Source organism: Accipiter gentilis, chromosome 7 (assembly GCF_929443795.1).
Source record: "Accipiter gentilis chromosome 7, bAccGen1.1, whole genome shotgun sequence".
In the NCBI taxonomy this organism is placed as follows: domain Eukaryota; kingdom Metazoa; phylum Chordata; class Aves; order Accipitriformes; family Accipitridae; genus Astur; species Astur gentilis.
Genome location: NC_064886.1, coordinates 9731493 through 9751162, shown reverse-complemented (window position 1 = coordinate 9751162; position 19670 = coordinate 9731493). Strand labels below are relative to the sequence as shown.

At 47.2% G+C, this 19670-nt stretch overlaps 1 protein-coding gene across 4 annotated transcripts; it reads left to right on the top strand.

Moving 5' to 3' along the window:
- Window positions 1–230: 230 nt before the first annotated feature.
- Window positions 231–15625, top strand: GFOD2 (glucose-fructose oxidoreductase domain containing 2). 4 transcript variants are annotated; one of them, XM_049805061.1, is made up of 4 exons: window positions 231–343; window positions 1497–1535; window positions 5680–6023; window positions 13366–15625. In XM_049805061.1, exons 3-4 carry the CDS (start codon window positions 5765–5767, stop codon window positions 14262–14264), a joined length of 1158 nt encoding a protein of 385 aa, XP_049661018.1. In that variant the 5' UTR covers window positions 231–343; window positions 1497–1535; window positions 5680–5764; the 3' UTR covers window positions 14265–15625. The 4 variants fall into 4 exon arrangements, with proteins under 4 accessions (XP_049661018.1, XP_049661017.1, XP_049661019.1 ...); XM_049805060.1 differs by lacking the exon at window positions 1497–1535; XM_049805062.1 differs by lacking the exons at window positions 231–343; window positions 1497–1535 and adding an exon at window positions 1552–1827.
- The last annotated feature ends 4045 nt before the right edge of the window (window positions 15626–19670 follow it).

Sequence of the window (19670 nt, the reverse complement as noted above, 5' to 3'; positions counted from 1 at the left end):
TAGCAGAGGCCTCGGGCGAGCTCATCAAGGAGATGACGACGCGCCGCGCCGACCTCCTACTGGCTGCCGGCGCTGTCCGTCCGCCGAAGGCCCGCCCCCGGCCGGCCAAGGGATAGGCCGCCCTCCACGCGGCAGGGAAGCCGTTCCGGGCGTCGCCATTTTCAGAGCCGCTGCCCGGCGAAGGGGCGGGGTCGTCGCGCCTGCGCCTGCGTGGGCCGGGGCGGGCAGGGCGTCGCCGCACGTCGCAGCGGGAGCGAGCGGCCGCGGCGGGAGCGCGCCCGGCAGGAGGATGCGCGGGGGGCGAGGCGGGGCGGCGGCAGCCCCCTCCGCCGGCCGGCGGCAGGTAAGGGCAGCTCGGGGCTCCCCCCGGGCCCCCCCCCCGGCCCGGGGCCGCGGCCCTGTCCCTGTCCGAGGGCGCTGAGCCGTGCCGGGCGCGGCCGGGAAGAGAAGGGACCCGAGGGGTCTCGGCAGGGCTTCCTCCGTGTGGGCCGGGCCGGTGCGGTGAGGTGAGGCCGGGGAGGGGCCTCCCCGGCCCGGCCCCCTGAGGTGAGTTGGAGGCCTGCCCGGTCCGGCCCGGTGAGGTGAGGTGGGGCCTGCCCCATCCAGTCCTGTGAGGGACCCACGCACAAAGAGCAGCTGCCCAAGCCCCCGCACCCGAGGTCAGCGGAGATCACCGTGGGCCATGCCAGAGGCATCCTCTGGGCTGCCGTGGCCCAGCCCCGAGCTTTGCAGCACAGGGATAGCGTGAGGGCCGTTTTGGATTATGCGTTTTTCCAGCTGTTGCTGTCTCTGGCACGGTCGTCGCCAACGCCTCTGACCTCGGGCAGTACCTGTGGGAAGCGAGGTGCCAGAAATGGGGCCTTTGCTGTTGCATATCCGGACCAGGAAGGGCAGAGCGCTGTGCCAGCCTTGTCTTGATGTGTGGTGGGAGTTGCTCAAGGGTTTGGACTTGTGGGTTATCACGCAACCTGCCTGCACTGAACTGAAAGCATGTTTACTAAAGAAAGCATGTCAGTCTCTTTGGCGTCAGCACTCGAACCACATGCATGTGAACTGTTATATACAGAGCTTCATGTATATGGGTGTCGGAAGGCTGGAGGACCAGTTTGACAGGAAAAAAAACAACATCACGTGTGAGGTGACCTCCAGCTTCTCAGGGTGGTCCAGTGAAGTTCCCACAGTAGTCCTGCAGAGACCTTGCTGACTTCCAAAGCAACGCCCGCAGTCTCTGCCTGCATTTCCGTCACCTCTGCTGGGGTCCTTGCAGAACTGACAGTTCTGAGGCAGCACCTGTTTTCACAGGAGGTCTCTGCAGTGCATTAACATTACAGGTGTGAGACCCCTGCTGCAGAGTGAAAATCTGAGTAGTTCCTGTGTAGAGTTTGTCAAAGATTCTCACGCAGCCTTAAGATCCATGAGGATGTCACAACCAGTAGCAACTTTATTACTTGTACAACCCTTGTTACTTGTCTTTGCTTTCTTTCTGAACTCAACAGCACTGACCCAACTGGATGAAAACAGTGCCCCTGTTGCTGGTATGCTTCTCCACCACGTGCCTCGCCTTCCTTCAAGCCAAAATGAAACTTTTTAGGAGTTGCAAGAAGCGTGAATTGCTTTCTCCTTCTGCAGAGCCAGTGTTACCCTGACCAGCATCTTTCTGGACACAGGCTGATACTCTTTTACTACCTTTGGCCATCTGTAATGGTCTACAGTGGTTTTTGGGCGCTGCAGTCCTTGGCTGTACTATTTAGTTTTTGAGACTTCTGCCTTCTGAACTCCCTGACTGCTTCAACGTGGAATTGAATTGGATCCTATAGGAATCGTCAGGTTTTTCGTTGCTTTGGGTTACATAAATGCTAGTTGCTATGTATACCAAAAGAGTCAAACAGCTCCTTGAAACTCAACATGAAATTCAGCAATAATGGAAACGTTCTGTGGCCACAAAAAGGAATGGCAGCTAGCAACAAGATTAAAGATCTTTAAGTGCTTCTATTTGAAAATTTAAGTTCAGAATGATGTTGCAGGCATCAATTATTTTGTCTCTCTAAAAAGGAGATTGATTTGTATCTCCCGTCATGCAAGATACCTCTTTCAATCTGGTTTTCACTTCCAGATAAAAGCCCTGCCTTTTGGTGTTTTGGTGGGAGGGTCCTCAGAAAAGTGTTCATTCCGGTGTTTGATCACGGGAAGTATCAATGTATGAGGGTTTTCCTTTTCTGAAAGATTGGCTTATGAAAGGCTTTTCATGATTTGTGTAACTAATTCGGTGAGACTTGTTTGAAGGTTTTAGACTCACGGGGTCCTAAAGTACAGATGTAGACATTGTACCTAATTCTAAGCTGGTTTTGGTTGCAGTTTTCAAGCATTTCTTTCTCAGAGCCATTTCCATGCTCTGCTGAATCTAGTTTTCACTAGTTTGCAGCTCAGCTACTTGTGCTAGATGTGACCCTCAGCAAATTTTTTTTAAATTGTCTAGTCTCCCTTTTGACTCCTTATAAATGGCTAACATCCACCGTATCCTGTGCCAAGGCATTTCACAGCTTACCAAAGTTTTGTGTGAGGAACCACCTCCTTTAGATTGTTTTGATCCTGCTGCCTTCTCTGAGCTCCATTCGATTTGTTCTTGTATTGCAAGAAACGGTGAAAAATTGGTCTTTCTCCATCCTGAGCTACTCATGACTTTATTACCTTCTGTGACATCCCTCTCGGTCACATCTTTTTGTGTCTGAGCTATCTTTGGTTGCTTAGGTCACACTTATGTAGAAGATGTTATGTGCTTTTGATCACCGTTCTGCTTTTTTTCCCCACCTTAGAGCAGAAGTATCAGAAATGCACAGAGAGCTCCGGAGAACGGTGCTCTGGGGACTTTTGTGGTGGCATAGTGCTGTTCTTTTGGGGTCTCTTCTTAGTAGACTCAATTACAGCTGGCTGTCTCCTCAGCTGTGGCCTCATTCTGACACAGTGGGTTTTTAGATTGCTTCCCTAGGGTGGCCTAGCTGTAATGTCTTGCTTACCAGCGCTTGAGTATGTCTGCAAGGTGTGGGGGTGGGGTACCAATATGTACCCCTTTTCAAAAGCTCCTGTTGAATGTCCTGTTACAGCTCTTTTAGCATTTACTCTAGTTCTCCCTGCGTCGCGTATGCTCTGTGACTTGCCCTGTGCAAGGACTGTGTTTTTGCTGACCTTCAGCATCCACATCCATCCCACTGTGACTGTCCTGACAAATCAGGACTTGCTAGCTGGCAAACGACTGGAGAGGGAATAATTGGCTGTGGGTGGTCCTCAGGTGAGGGGAGAGAAGCGTGCCCTCTGGTCAGTGCCACTCGCTGCAGGGGCTGCTGGCTGCAGTATTTGGGGGGTCTCAAGCCTTGTTGGGCCCTGTAACTGTGCAAGCCCTGTCTTCAAACCCCAGGAGCGTGGCTGCCTTACTAGAAGTTGTTGCTGAGGCTGGGTTGGCCAATTCTTGAATTGTTGTACTAGCGGTGAGCTGGCGTCCTTAAGTTCTTGTATCATCAGGAGTTGGTCTCCATGGTAGTAAATCACTAGCTTTCATGGGTTCGTGACGATAGCTGCTAGTGATACCGATGCAGCAGCGTGTTAAGTTCTGGGAATAAATGAGTTTAAAATTAATTCCACCTGATTGAGATTTTTAAGAGGCAGTTGGATGGGAAACAGAAAAAAGTAAAGTTTAAAATGAGTGAGTGTTGCAGAAATCAGCTTATCTAAGTAGCAGGAGTCTCCTGTTGCACATGTGAAGTGCTGTGCTCTTAGTAGCATTTTCAAATAATTCAACCTTTTCTAAACTTTTGTCATATTGTGTAATTTTGACATTGTTGAGCATGTCTGTGTGATCTGGTGCAAACAGGCACACGCTCACCTTGTCTCTCTCTATTCCACCTTGCTAAGTATGTGTCTGTCTGAAAGAAGGTGATGCTATTTTTACTGCACGCATTTTTTCTTCTGGCCTGTAAACTGCCAAATATAGATGTGTGGGGACTTCAACAGTTACTCTCTGTGCAGTTGCAAGATTTTCTTTTTGTTTCCCGCAAAGGGAAAAATGTACTGAAATAATTCAGTAAATATCTCATAAAGTGTTCTATAGCATCTGTAAACATTTGTGTGTGTTTTGCAAAATAAATATTCAGAAGCGCTGCTGTTTCCATTTCCTAGTTTAGTGTCTGTACTACAAAAGTACTTAGAAATTCAGTCAGGGTTGCAGTTTTGTTATGCTGGTCAGTGTAGGCACCCCCCAGACCAACAAAACGCTGATTGCATGCAAAGCATTTGCACTGTGGGTAGTTTGACCTGTGTGCTGGGACCTCCCAGTGCTGTGTCAGGATTTGTTTTCACATATTGTAATTTAGCACGAGTATTTTAGGATGGGGAGATGAATAACAGTCTCTTTCCAAAACAGATTGTGATTCTTGTTGCTTGTGGGGATTTTTTCCAAAGGTGTTGATCTGGTGTTGGTATCAGTTCTCTTTTTAAATATGGTCTTTGCTTTTTCATTATAAGCTTCTAAAGAAAACTGAATTTGTCATGTTAATAAAATAAACTTTTTCTTTCAAAAAAAAAAATCAAAAAAGGCCAACAGTGAGTGTAGTAAATAAAAATTCAAAAAGGCAGAGAACAAAAGCCAGATGGTAGGTTACTTTAGTGTCACAGATTGAGGAGACTTCTGACATCTCTCCTCAGAGTTAGTGCTAAAGTGAATGCTAAAGGCAGTTCAGCTAGTTGTGGCCAGAAGCAGTTCTAAGACAAACTGGCAAGTAGGGGTCCAAAGGGATTAATTTAGCAGGAAATACTTGCAAGAACAAAAGCAGTGTGTCTTAACCAAATGTTTATGTGTAGGGAATATAATAATTCTGTGCAAACCCCTGCATTCCTGGGGTTTGAATGGCATGGGCAGGAGATATTTTTAACTGTCCCAAGTTACACTACCCATGATGGACATAAAGGAGCACCCTTTTCCTTTCTGAAAGCAGTTTTCTATGTATTTAAACACTGACATTATCTCCCCTTGTAGCCTTCTCCTCCCCAGGCTAAACAAGCTCAGTGAATCCAGCTTTCCCCACAGGATGTGTATTCTAGATGTTCTCTGGAGTGGCTTAACTATTTGCCATAAAATTGTTAAGCACCAAGTAGTTGTTTTCAGTTTGTGTATTTAATTTGGAAGAAAGATTTATGCACCCAAAAGCTTGCCTATTATTTCTAATTATCTCAGTCAGTCTAATAAAAGATATTACCTCATCTCACAAACCTTTATCTTATTTAGAGACTTACATCATCACAAGTAGCAGTGCTGCTTTTACTGCCGGTGCAATAGACTCTAAGTCCTGTCCTCCTGATGCTTCCTGGTGCTCCCCATTTGTACCTCGCCATCTCTGGTTTGTCCTGGCACGCTCGTGTGTGTTTCTGTATGTGCATCCTGAGTTTTGAAGCTCAGGAGGTGCTCATGACGTTGTCAAGCTGCTTTCTTACCATTCTTCTGCAATGAGATTGTTAGACTTGTCCCTTAATACTGTTTATGGATTACAAGTTTGGGGGGTTTTGTTTTTCATTAGGATCTTTGAAAATTTGAATGCCGTATGAAGGATAGAAGCTAGTATTAAGGCTAGATGCATTTGATATCAAAATATGCTTTTTGTTGATACTGACTTGTAACTTTTCATGTTTTAGGAACTGTGGATGGAACAGAAAGCTGAGGAGCCGAACATTTTACCAAAGGCCTGTGTGTAGACCCTGATGCTTGAATAAATGCAGAATGAAAATGCTTCCTGGAGTGGGTGTGTTTGGAACTGGCAGCACTGCCCGGGTAATGGTACCCTTGCTGAGAGCAGAAGGCTTCTCCATTGAAGCGCTTTGGGGGAAGACTGAAGAGGAGGCCAAACAGCTGGCAGAGGAAATGAACATCTCCTTCTACACGAGTCGGACTGACGATGTCTTGCTGCACCAGGACGTAGATTTGGTTTGCATAAATATCCCTCCACCACTAACTCGGCAAATTGCTGTGAAGGCTTTAGGTATCTTTTTGTCTTTGGAGTTGGACCAAAAATCCATAGCTCGTTGGCAGATTGAAATTTGAAGCTGTTACCCCAGCACAATTCTGGTTGCACCAACGTGCAAATGCAGTGCTGAAGGTTTTGTGTGGAATTGGTAGCACCATCTGCAAGAGAGGTTACCTTGAATTTTTTGTAAAAATAGTGTTTGTAATTGCTTATAGGTTTGTGAGTCTTGAACCAATTGGGCTAAAATACCTCATCTTCTTCAGACTGAACTTACGGTGGGGAGGTTTTAATAAAAATGAGCTGTTTCAGAGATGACGATGAAGGGGTAAAATGTTTTTATGCCCTTTTAAAAAAAAAAACAACTGAACAAAAAAAAAAAAAGAAAAAACAACTGAACAACTTAAGTTGCTTAATTAATTTCAAATCTTCCCATGTTCTGCAATAGGAAACTGAGATTTGCCGGGGGGGGGGGGGGGGGGGGTGGTGGTGGTGTTCAGCTCTGCTTTTGGTTTTCCCCACAAATAAAACCAAATCGGAAAGTTAAAAGCCTTTGAAAAAATGTTTGCATGCACTCAGTAGAATCTTGTGAGTTAGGACCTAAATTCTCTGCAGATGCTGTTTTCAGCTAGTAATGCTGTGACCCTGGCCACCATCTGGAGCTCTCTTTGGACATCCATGTCCATAGCAGTCTGGGATGGTCCCAGGTGCAGGTTTGCTGGAGGAATCCTTCTACCTGATGCAGGAGAGCAGATGCTGGGGGAGGAGGAGATGTTGGGGACAGCAGGAAGAATCCAGCAAGATGGGCTGGGTGAAGGTGTCAGGGAGAGAAGGGATGACACTCCAAAGTGGTTGGGCAGGGAGGTGGGAGCCAACTGCCCGGACACCCTGACATTTCTTAATTCTCCAGTATGTGACTTTGTAGTGTTAATATCCTCTCACGTAGTACAGCGTGGGTGTGAGTTTGCATCTAATTCTGTAAATAACAAGTGTGATATTTTTACTGTGTTTACAGGAGGTCCACATGAGTTAATTTTAGGATGGGTAATATCTCAAACTGTGTAAGCCAGGGTGGTTTGTTGTTCTTAGCCTCTTTGCTCTACAGTAATTTGTTTTGGAAGTAAACAACTCTCTGCACAAACATTCAATGCCACTTAGCTATGCAGAGAGAGATTTCGGGCTTTTTTTTCTTCTTTTTCTTTTTTACATTGTTAGATTTGTTTGTTTACCTTGTTAGAGTACTACCCTTTGAATTTAAGGTATTCTGACTTCTGAATATTTGAACTGTAAGTTAGAATTTCTCTCTTTAAATATGCTAAAAGTTCCTTTAAACACTTTTTAGGTAATAAGCATTTCGCTAGTTCTCATGGCTCATGATGGGCAAGTGGGCTAAAAGGAGAGGATTGAACCTTATCTGGTGAATTATTAACTAAAATGGATTGAGATTCTTTCTTCAAAGGCTGGGAACCTGTAAGATGGCATTATCCAGAGGAGGAAAGGAGTGCAGGCGTGATATGTATGCTTGACTGCAAGTATAAATAAGTGCAAAGCTGAAAAAGCTAGGGAAATGAACGGATGAAGTAGTACAGGGCAGTTTATTCTTCGCTTATGTTCTAAAATGTTCTGATTTGCAAACTGGTACAGGCATCTCAGGCCCAATATGATGCTGACCTTGTCTTTCAGCTTTCTAGGTTTGTCGCAATGGTATTTATAGATCTGGTACCAACTATGTTGTGACATATTTTGAGCCAGTGTTGGATGGCTTGCTGTGATTGAGCATTTTGAAGGAACACAAAATCAGGATAGGGCCAAAGATGGCAAGTACATTTTCTCTGAAAGTTCAGAGCGATAACATGATCTACATAATTGGAGAATTATTGGCTGTGAATCGTATATAATAGATTGGTGTTTACTAGTCGAGAAACTGGGCTTTAGGAAAGATCAGATGCAATGCAGTGATAATGGTCTTTTGTGTTTTGTTTTGTTGTGGTTTGTTTGTTTATTTGTTTTAAAGTGCTTATGCTTTTATTACTTATTTGTAAACTTTTTTATACTTTTTTTTTTTAATTTTAAAATGTGGTTACATTTTTATTTCTGGCAGGGATGAGAGACAGACCCAGTTTTTCCAGGCAGTGCAATTTGCTTGCATAAGTTTCTTATTGACAGACATCCATAAACAAGCCTAGGTACAACTTTGGCATGACGGGGACAAAGCAGTAACACTGGATTGAGTTCATGAACCAGACAGAACAGATCAAAGCCCAGAGGATAATTCAAGTTAAAATCAGTCTAATCTTATGGTTTATCTCCACAACAGGCAACGCAAGAAGCTATCCTAAAATTTGTGCTTCTTTTGATCTCAGAGGAACTAAATTAATTTCACAAAATGTCTGTGTTGTGGTTCATGTCCCACAGTTAAAATGCATCCACCTTTGCATTAGGTGAGCACAGAGTGGAGTTACCAGCTAGAGTGGAATGTAAAACATGGGATGTTTTTGCATGAGGCAAAGTTCAGGGAGGCAAAACATGAGAAGTCCTCAGAGTAAAATTTCTTCAGGGTGCTAAAGATAGTGCTGCTGCACATACTGAGCCCAGCTGTCAAATGGATGATTTGTGGAGTGGCTACAGAGGAACCTCTTACCTGTCTCTCTTGGTTTGTACTGGTTGACTACATCATTTAAGACATCTTTGCAACATAGGTTGTTTGACACTCTGATTTTGTGGAGTCCCTACAGATTATAGCACATATATGTTAGTTATGAAGGAAGAAGTCAGAAAGGGCTCTGTCACTGCTTTGTGTTGTGACAAATCCAGATTTCCTGTTCTTGAGACAGGATGAACAAGCATGCTGTGAGTGCTCTTTGCATATTGTGCTTCCCGTCTCTGTAACAAGTCGCATGAAGATCTTTTCAAACTGTAGGCAAACAAGAAATGAAATGAAGGAGTGTGTTTTGGAATGAGCGTTCATTCATTGGGAGGCTCCCAAAGCAAGTACATCTGAAACAGCCGGCTATTTGGGAAGACTCCTCAGACACTCCCAACTTCTTATAGTGGACAAAGCTAATGGTCTGGTGTGCTTCAACAGTGACCGGTTGTACATCTTCCTTGGTGCAACCTCAGGTATTTGACGTTATTCAGGGGAGTAAAGAACTGGGTCTTCAGTTCAATGGACATATTTACTTGGGATAAATACCTTCAGTAGTTTGAGTCAACGTTATAACTCGTGCAGGGAGAGGCAAGGCTGGGGACGCAAGCTGTTTATGGAAAGTGTAGGATGGCCAGCTGTGGCTATGATAGCCAGGCAAAGAAACAACCAAAGAGGTGGAGTGGTAGCTGTCACGGTGAGAATGCTGTCCCAGTCCAGCCCGCTCCTCATGCGGCCTGGGCGGGTGGCACGGCACACAGCCGATCCCCTCCTGGCTGCACTGCAGGGACACCTCTGTGCACGGCTGCCCCTGCTTCTTGCGTTTGCTCACCTGCATGTCCCACAGACAAAGGACTGCAGGACCTCTCCCTGTCAGGAGCCCTGGTGGGCTACCTCCTATGTCAGGCTGCTCAGCAGGCCCCCCTGGGACATGAAGAACCTCCTTGATGGAGCAGTGGGCCAGGTGTGGTCTCGGTGTCCTTCTCATGGCCTGCTGGTATGCACCCAGCCTGAGGCAGAGAGGAGACCCTGCTCATATGCATGTTGATTGCAGCAAGGCCAACTCTTTAAAGTTTAGGGTGCACTTCTCCCATCTTTTCATGCATGCTCCCCTTCCCAAGGCCCCACCAGGCTGCAGAGTCCCTTCTCCTTCCTCCTGATCACCCTGGCACCCTCCCTACCAGGAGGAAGGAGTGGGCTGGGGGTCCTGGCAATTGCTGGGGCCTGTGTCCCTCCCCAGCACCTGTGATGGCTTTGGGCAGTGTCCACCAGGTAGCATGAGAAAGCAGTGAGTTTTCTGTGCTTGCATTTTATTAACCAGGGCTGTAAAATATTTCACATGTGGCAAGTTTTGGATGTAGCATGGCTAAGCAGCTGCAAGGGAAGCCAGTGCCTCAGTGCTGATGGACAGTGTGGATCTGACTACAAATGTAAGATTCCTTTAGGAGAAAATAGTCTAGTTTATTCTGCTGTCCAGTAAGTCTCAGCTCACCTGTTGTTTTTTGATTGCTTCCATGGAATGTGAACACACTTTAAAATCCAGTTATTTCACTAAGTGAAGCCATGATTTGGCTGTATCACATTAATGAGAGTAAAAAGGCTTCTGGTTAAATATTTAGTTTATTTACTAAATCAGGAATTGGTTTGAAAATTCTTGGAATCTAGCAGGTACTTTTGCCTCTGAGTATGGTAGTAGATGGTTTGTCTAAGGACTCCTGGCAATGGTGACCTTTTTATTCTCTTTTTGTGTCCCTCTTACTGTAACAACCACTATAGCCATAAATAGGGGGACTTCAGTGGAGCGAAGATCTACAGATGGGGTTCGTTCTGAGGTGTGCACAGAGAAGATCCTGAGGTGGTGGTGTTAGGACAGCCTACGATTAGCTTCACCACAGGTGGCAGAGCTGCTGCTGTCCTTGCTCGCTGCCTGTGAGGTGGGGAAATGCAACTCCGCAGCCCCATCTCCTTCCTTCAAGGCATCCAGGCCCTTCTGTGGGCTTAGACCCACCTGTGAGCAGATTCAATCCACCCGCTTTGAAAGAGGAACCTTCCTTTTCTAAACTGGGCTCAATTGGTGATCTGAACTGACTCACGGAGGGCTCTGAGGAGCACCAGAGCCCTGTGGTGGCTCTCATGTCTCCTAGCTGGTGAGGACCTCAACAGAGAATTTTGCAGCAGTGATTTAAGAAAACAATATTGTACAAAGTTCAGGTTATTCCTTATCAAAATAATAGTAACAAGACGGGGGTTGTAAGTTGCTCTGCCTCAGAAAACAGAAGGCTTGGCTGTTGCGTTGGTAAGGGACCTTGTAGCCATCTCTGACTCGGCCCTTGTCTTGCTACACAGCCATCTCTGTGAGCTTGGGGACAGCTGGGGGGATGTCCCACTGAGGGCAACCACAGGATTATCTCAGAGATGTTATGGTGTACCCAGGTCTTCGTCCCGGCACTCCAGCAGCGCTTGGTAGGCTGTGCCGAGCTGTCATTGCACTGCGCTGACTGCCATCCCCCCAAAGAGGCATCAGTCAGTTTTAGCTCCTCAAGTGGCTCAGCTTACACTGGCAAAAAGAGCACAGTGCTGACGCAAGGATGAAGCTGGGTGGGTAGGCGGCAGAACAAGGGCAGCCTGGCGTGATCAACTGCCCAGCATGGAACAGCAGACCCTGGGTGGCAGGGGTGGTCTGCTTTGGCTCAGCCCTCTCTGCTCTTGGTCCCCCACTACAGGGATGGAGCCCCTTTTGTGTGGACACTGTCAGGCTCCTTGAAGAGCCAACTTGGAGCAATAACCTGCCAGAAAAAGAGCCAAGATGAGTGTATTTCCATGCTGGGTTTGTACCCTGAGCCAGCTCCTGTGCTGCCAAATACATGGTAGAAGGCACTGGAGTTGTGCAAGGGGGAGAGCAGCAGTGGCAGAGCTGTACCCTGTGTGTATGCGGATCGAGAGTTGCTTTTATTTTCTTCAGACTTTGAGAACTGCAGATCTGCTTAGGATGCTGTGGAGATCCTTTTGCTTTTTCTTTTTGCTTGTATTTTACTCTAACCTGACTTGAGATAAGTGCCATTTAAACAAGAAGGCAGATAAACTAGGGGCTGAAGCATCTCAAGGTGCTTCAGCTAGCCCTGCGGAATATTGAATAGAGCATTGTGTGTCATCTCAGCAGCAGGATTGGGGGTGGGAGGTTTGGAAATGGTCCCTGATTTGGGGGGTTACTAGTGGGTAGCCAGGGTGTCGTCGGGGAGTTTGACCTTATCCTTTGCTGGATACTGATGACTCACATCAGTTTAGGGGACTTCTTTGGACAAGACTACTAAAAATTGTAGTCTTGTCATTTTCTGACTGGATTTTGCTTGTGTCTATTAGAAATATTGGTTCTGAGTTTTCTGTAGCTGTAGTTGTCCTCTGGCTGAGTTGGGCACCTGGATGGGTCACGGGAGCTCGCTGGCCCTTGGCCCGCTCAGATGGCTCCTGAAAGGCTTGCCCAGCACAGCCAGGAGGTGGAGTGCCGAGAGCAGGAGCTGCAGTGTGGGATCTGGCTTCCCCTCTTGTGAGAGAGGCCGACGGAAGCGCTTGTGCTGCTATCATGTCATCAGGGAGTCGATTAAAAGCTGTTCTGAGCACAGAGTGGAGTCTGCTCCTGGGTAAGGAGAAGCTTTCAGAGAGGTGCCTACCACCATGTGTGGCAATTCCTGCAGTTCTTAGGCAGAAACTGTGGTATGATGTGACTGACCTTCAGGTCTGACATCACCAGTTAATGTCTGGACACTTCTAGGTACACCCCTGGATGTTACACTGAAAAATGTGTATTTAAGTATTTTATCAGAATAGATGTATATGGAAAATTTAAGCCATGTCACGAGGAAAGGGTGAAGATGGGGGAGGAAGAGGGAATACCAGCAAAGCACCAAATATAGGAATCTGATTGAAGCTTGCACTGGGATACTCTTCTGTATTACTTTATTTCTGCTTTGAAGTTAAAAAAAAATGAATTATTGACTGCCCACATTGACTCAAGCGGAGCACAAGATAAAGTGCATCCATAGGTATAAAAATGCAGTGGGTCACCTTGCAAGTGCAGCTCTCATCTGTGTAACTCAGTCACCTTTGCAGTCTAACTGTATGAGTAGGCTGTACATGCAGACCAAAATTGTTTGCTTTCCAATTAGCGATGCTTTTAAAACAATCCACCTACCAAAACATTATTTCTAATTCTTGTATTCTGTACACAGGCCACTAAGTATCTTGTATGACCCATTTCTATTAATCTATTTAAAATAATACATTCATAGTGATGGTGAAATACAAAGTGAAAATCAAATCTCCCCTTCAACCACCTCTTCTGTCACATAACCCCCCCCCCCCGCTCTGGCTGTACAGGCATTGAAATACTTTTATAGCTACAACATGCAATTTGTGTCTTGTTCTGACACCATGTGATGCCATTTGGCCATTTAACTTTCATGATGTAAAAATCCTCTCTTTATTTGGAGCATCTCTCTGTGGGAGTTTGTCAGCTCTGCAACCGGAGCATTTTGGAAGCAGCTTTGACTGCTTGCTGCACTTGGCATTCCTATTTTAGTTCCCAGACCTTTGCCTTTGAAATTGCAGCAGGAAAGCCTGACTCGTAAAAACCCTGCTTCTTGACAACCTTTGGGGCATCTGAGCATGTTTCACTTGTGTGTGCTGTATTTTTTATTTTTTTTTTCATTTGTGCTGCAGGAATAGGGAAGAACGTGATCTGTGAGAAAGCTGCTACCTCTGTGGATGCCTTCAGGATGGTCACAGCTGCCAGGTATTACCCGAAGCTGATGAGCATTGTTGGCAACGTTCTCCGTTTCTTGCCTGCCTTTGTGAAGATGAAGCAGTTGATAGAAGAACGCTACGTGGGCAACGTGATGATCTGTGATGTACGAGTTTATGGGGGAAGCCTGCTCAGCCACAAGTACAACTGGATCTGTGATGAACTGATGGGAGGAGGTGGTCTGCATACAATGGGAACCTACATTATTGACCTCCTAACTCACCTCATCAGCAGAAGAGCAGAGAAGGTCCATGGTTTGCTTAAGACTTTTGTGAAGCAGAACACGGCTATAAGCGGGATCCGCCATGTCACTAGCGATGACTTCTGCTTTTTCCAGATGTTAATGAGTGAGGGTGTCTGTTGCACTGTGACTCTCAACTTCAACATGCCTGGATCATTCATTCATGAAGTCATGATTGTTGGGTCTGCCGGTCGCCTGATAGCTCGCGGGACGGACTTGTACGGGCAGAAAAACACTGCGCTCCAGGAAGAACTACTGTTTACAGACTCTCTGACTGTCAACAAGGGCCTTTTGGATAAAGGGTTTAAAGACATCCCGCTGCTTTACCTAAAAGGAATGGTGTACATGGTTCAAGCACTGCGGCAGTCTTTCCAAGACCAGGAAGACCGTCGGACGTGGGATCATAAACCTGTCTCTATGGCAGCCTCTTTTGAAGATGGTCTGTACATGCAAAGTGTAGTAGAGGCCATCAAGAAATCCAGCAGGTCAGGAGAGTGGGAGGCTGTGGAGGTGATGACTGAGGAACCAGATGCCAATCAAAACCTTTGCGAGGCGCTTCAGAGAAATAACTTATGAACATTCCTGCTTTGGAAGATAGGACAATTAACACTTCTGGCTGTAATGTAAAAAAACTCTCCGTTTTTAAGATATGTAGATTCTTATTTAACAACCTGAGTTCCCTGTTTTTTTAAACGTGTACAGTATGTTCTGATAGAAACTGTTCTCATTTAAATTGTTTAAAGAGTTTTAAATGTTTCCGTTTTTGCAAATGTTTAATTTTTGTCTTGGAGACTGGTAGGAAAACTTGAATTGCCCTTTGCACTTGCAGTAGCTGAAGTGAAGCATGGGATCTCTGCCGTTGCATGGCTTGGACATGGGACACAACCCCTGTTGCACAGGTTACTTATTTTAACATGAGAGCACGTAGAGCAAGATCAGGGAGTATCTGTTGTTCAGATGCCTTTTCCTTCTCTCTTGGAGACTGATTAAGTTTTACTCAGTTTGTAAAATTTTATAAAAGAGTTTAGTGATGTAACAGGTCTCTAAACTCCTGTAGGACAAATAGTAGAAGGACCGGATAAAAGTTTGGAACATAAGGATCCGCCTTTTGGCTTCCCGCATGTGGCAAATGTCTTTCACATTCATTTAAACTGGTATTTTATTTAAATGATGCTATGAATTCTCTGTTGATGGTGTCTTGGCAGGAAAATCTTCAGGAAGTTTGTGATGATTTGTGCTGTTCTTCCGTATCTGTAGACATTATTCCTTCTACTCAAGAGGCTGCCTGCATTCAGCAGCTTTTTTCCATAAACTCTGTGTCCGTCGGTTGTGTTTACTGCCTGGCAGCACTGGTGCCGTGACTGCGGGGCCACGTTCTCATTTCTGTGACTGTTCATAAATGCCTCCCAGGGTCATGGGATTTCCACAGTGTTGTGGGTAATGAAGTTGTACAGCATTAACCTTCCAGGGACCTGAAGATGGAAGTAAGGAGGTATTTCCTACCTCTTGTAGCTCTCTTAATGTGCTGGCTGGGTAACTGTCACACTACATACATCCTGATAGTTGAGAGAATGGGGACTGAACTGTCATGGGTAAGTCTGCTCTTAATCTCAAACACTGGATATTAACCCCCTGGCCGTGCCCATCCTCATGCCCTCCTGCAGCTTGTGTCCAGTGGAGAGATCTGTTGGCAGATGGTGGGTGGAAGTTCATTTGTTTGAGAAACGTTTGTCTCTGAGGCAGGTATGTGGAAGGGATAATCCAATTTTACTACATATATTTTGTGTACTTGAAAGCTTTTTTTAATGTATTTCTCACTAAATTGTAACCCTGTGTATTTATGTATCTTAACATGCAAACTGCTGTTTCATAAGCTGGTCCTTCCTGAAAAGGATCTTGTTTTCTACAGAAATAAAAAGTTGTGTTTGTTGAGGGCATTCTTTATGCAGCTGTGGGCTTGTGTTTTGATTTGGTCAAGCTGAAACCGTCGTAATAAATGTGAACAGGAGACTCAGAGCTGGGGCTCAGTACCTGTTGAGTCCTTCCCTACTTCTATGTGCCTTTGCTGCCAGCTGCGTAGCTTGGGTGTGGAAAATGCTCTTGTGATATCTAGCAGTATAGCTCTGTGCTATTCTGTATAGCTCTCTGCTATCCTAGCAAGTATCATTGATTTATCACCAAGGGAAAGCAAGTCCCACCGGAAGATATATTTACCACCTCTTTGCTGTTTCCCTTGCACTACAGCTGTTGAGTAGCTGGGTTTGGAGATCCTTTTGCCTATCTTGGACTCACCACGTCAACTTTTGTGATTAACAGGATCTTTATTTATCTGCCTGACTCATTGTAGAAATTGCTGGAAGATGCCAACTAAGAAGCAAAATCCCCACAGTATTGATGGGACCGCTTTCTTTGCTCAGTGTATATATCAGGTATTTACCTTTGGGTATTTACTTTCAACACAGTAAAACTCTTGACAGAAACAAGTCTACTGACGTGCTGTTTTAAAGGGTAGAAGCATGGCTGCTCCTGTGCTCTCTGCACAATCTCATTTCTATTGTGAGCTGGATTAAGAAAGCAAATGGTTGAAATTCACTGTTCCCAGCTGTAGCAGGTGGAGCAGTGAAAGCTGCATCTCTGCAAACCTTCCTTTACAGGTAGAGGACTGGTGTTCCTGCCATAGCTCTGAGCATCTAATGTCTGTGTGCTATGTAAAGCAGGTGAGATAATGTCTCCTGAGCTCACCTGGAAGCCACTGCCTTCATTCAGACAGAACAACTCTGGGTTATTTCATGCCAGTTTTGGATTGGTTTTGAAGCTGTCCTCCTTGAACTGAGAACCTTCTTTTGTGCCTTTGTCAGTATATTTGTACTGGGCAGAAGATCCTAAAGTACAACTCATACAGGAGAAGGAAGCACAAAACATCTCCAGATGATCCCAGCAAAGAAAGGGTGCCAAGACTCCTGGGTGAGCAGGAGACCTGACCGCAGAAGTGTGCAGAGAGGTGAAATGGGCTTTTTGTAGCTTGGCTACAGCCTCTAGCTGCCCTGCACTGGCAGCGTGGGACAGTGGCCAAAGGAGCGCTCCTTTGGATGAGGTGGATCCCTGTTGTGAAGCTGAGATTCTCCCAATGCAATCCCTGTTAGTCCAACATAGCGGTAGTGAAAGCACCTGCTGGTTAGCGCTGCTCGCAGAGGGGAACCAGGCTATGCTCTGCTGTCTGCTGTACTGAAAGGCAGGGCTGCACTGTCCCCTCCTATGTCCCCTGTGCAGGGTGATCTTCAGCAGTGAGCCTCAAGGCTAGTCCCCAGGCTCCTGCATTTCATGCACAAGGAAGGAATGACAGCACATGCATCCTAAGGCCAAGTGACATGCAGCTGTATTTTATAATGAAAAACTGCTTCCCCCCCCCCCCCCCCCCCCCCCCCCCCGGCAAATCAGATTTTCTGCAACCAGGAAAAAAACCAATAAACCCACAGCTCTTTGTATGGGCCAGGTGATGATCATCACCCCGCAGGTCAGGCTGTAGTAGACAAACAGGAGGTAGAAAGCTGCATGGCTATTTATACTGAGGAAAGAGCAGTGGCACCAGGTGAGCTGCATATCTGAGCATCCTATCAATATCAACCTGCATGGATTTGTCACCTGCTTCCAGGGCTGGGATCTCTGGAGCGCTGCTGGCCCAGGTATCTGCAAGAGGAGTGAGTGCATCAACAGCTCAGCCACCTCCTTGGAGACAGGCTGAGTATTTGCACCAGCAGGATGCCAGGTGCCAGCAGTGTGGGTGGGATGGCTGCTCTGGGTCTCCAGCCTGATATTCTGCTTGGAGCAGGCCTGTTCACCAGCTCCAGCTCAGGCTGGCCATGGCTTTGTTCCACCAAGTCTTGGAAGAGAACTCTGGAACCTGTTGACTGTGGAGTCAACTGAAGAGTGCTGTCCTAAGGGGAAGGGTCCTGCTCTGTTTGTCTAGGCCACCTCAGAGCTTCAAGGGAAAACCTAAGGGCAGAGCTGCTGCAAATGATGACCTAGAGACATCCAAGCTGCTTCTCTAAAAGCTAGGGGCAAGGGTGGAAGAAACAGGATAAGGTGACAATATCTGCACAGGCAAGGGCAAAGTCTCCACTTCTGGGGGGATGAGCTATGGGGACCAGCAGGTCACTGGCAGAACAAGGCCAGTTCCCTGAGGAATACAGGAGCTGGGTAAACCTTGTTGGAGCTCACCTTCCAGCTGTGGAGCAGTTGCCCTGCTGGAGGCTGCAGGGACCTGGCTTGGCTGTGCCAGCTCTGGGACTTCATCTTCTGGTGATGGGTGCATCAACTCTGTCATGTCTAAGTTGATGTACTGGTACAAGGGTCGCAGACGTGGCAGTTGTCCTGGAGAGGTACAAGAAGAGCTAAACGCTGACACCCCCTTCGCTGCCAGGGCTGTGCTGTAGCTCACAAGGCTGCAGCAGCCTTGAGAGGAGAGGGAGAACATTATTCCTGCCAGGAGGGGAGCCAGGGGCTGCAGGGGGAGGCAGATACCCTTGAGCTGAGGCTGCCTGGTAGGATAAAAGCCAGGGATCTGTGGCCACATCCCAGAGACAAAACAGCAGCTGGAGGGAAAAGCCATGGTGAGCCTGCCTGGGTATCATGGTGCCCGGCTGAAAACTCACCAGTGGAAGAGCCCCTGTCATCACCCAGCCCACGGGGATGCTGCCAGGTCTGGGAGAAGCAGAAGAGCTGTGGACCACCTTGTTGTACTATGGACCCAGCCTTAGGCCAGCATCATTCCTGAGACAAGCCAGTTAGAGCACATACCATGCCAGCCCAGCCCAGCTTGTGTGGCTGCAGCCACCAGCTTTGCTCACCCAGCATGTCCTGGGACTTGGCCCCTCTGGGAGGGTGCAGGCTGCTCGCATGTCTCTTTTTCTTCCTTTTCCTCTCCTGCTTGGCAGAGAGGCCAATGTCACCTCGGAGGGTGCCTGGCTCCTTGGTGGTGGGATATGTCCTCTGGAAGTCAGGATGCTGCAACCAGAGCACTTGCAAGTTGACCCTGAAGGACAGAAACCAGCTGTGGGGTACAGCCAGCTCAGGGTCCATCCGCAGTGGGAGACGGAGCCCTGCGGCACCTCGGAGTGGGGCTCCATGCCCTGGCATAGGAGCTGCATCCAAGTGCAGCCCTCGCCCTTGGTCTGTGTCCATGCTACAGCACTGTCATGCCAGGGGCTGCTCCAGCCCTGGCTGTGCTAGCTTAGCTCCCTGGCTGGACTTGGACATGACTTGGTGGTCACTGACTGTGGCTGATGGATGGCTCGGGGCTACTGCATTGCCATAGGTGCCGTTTCCCTTTCCACCGTGAGCCCCACAGCTCTTTGGGCTTCTCCCTTTCCACAATTCTGTGGTTTATCTGCTCTTTTAAATTCGAAGCAACTCTCAAAATTACTACAAACCAAGCTCAATTCTCAACAAAATAAAAAACAAAGCAGAGCGATGTCCAGCCACAGATCATGGGTACTAATATCTTCCATCCCATGCTCATCCCTTCCTCCCAACCTTGTTTCACCCTTGTGCAACGCAGCCTGCCTAGGGCAGACCCAGGCCTCGCTGGCAGCTGCCCCTCGCATAGTGATCCCGGCTGCGTTGCAGCATAAAGCTGGCTTGTGAAGGAGACATGGCGACTTACTTTGTCCCCTTGAGTTTGAAACCGTAGGCTAGCAGCCAGGCCTGCAGTGCCGTGACACAGCCGAGATCCACCAGCTCCGGGAAGACCTCTTTGTTCTTCCCCATCTCCTCCTCATACAGCTTGGTGTGGATAAGGACACCTCGCCCATCTTTGGACCACTACGGTAGACACGGGGAACAGCATTGACAAGCGGTGGTCCCGTCCTGCCTGTCCCTGCACCCACTTTTTTTCCTCGGGCCCTGGTGTGGATGACCCTGCCACAGTGGCTTGGACCCTTTGCTGGCTACTAATAACCACCTGGATTTAGGATTTTACTCCCA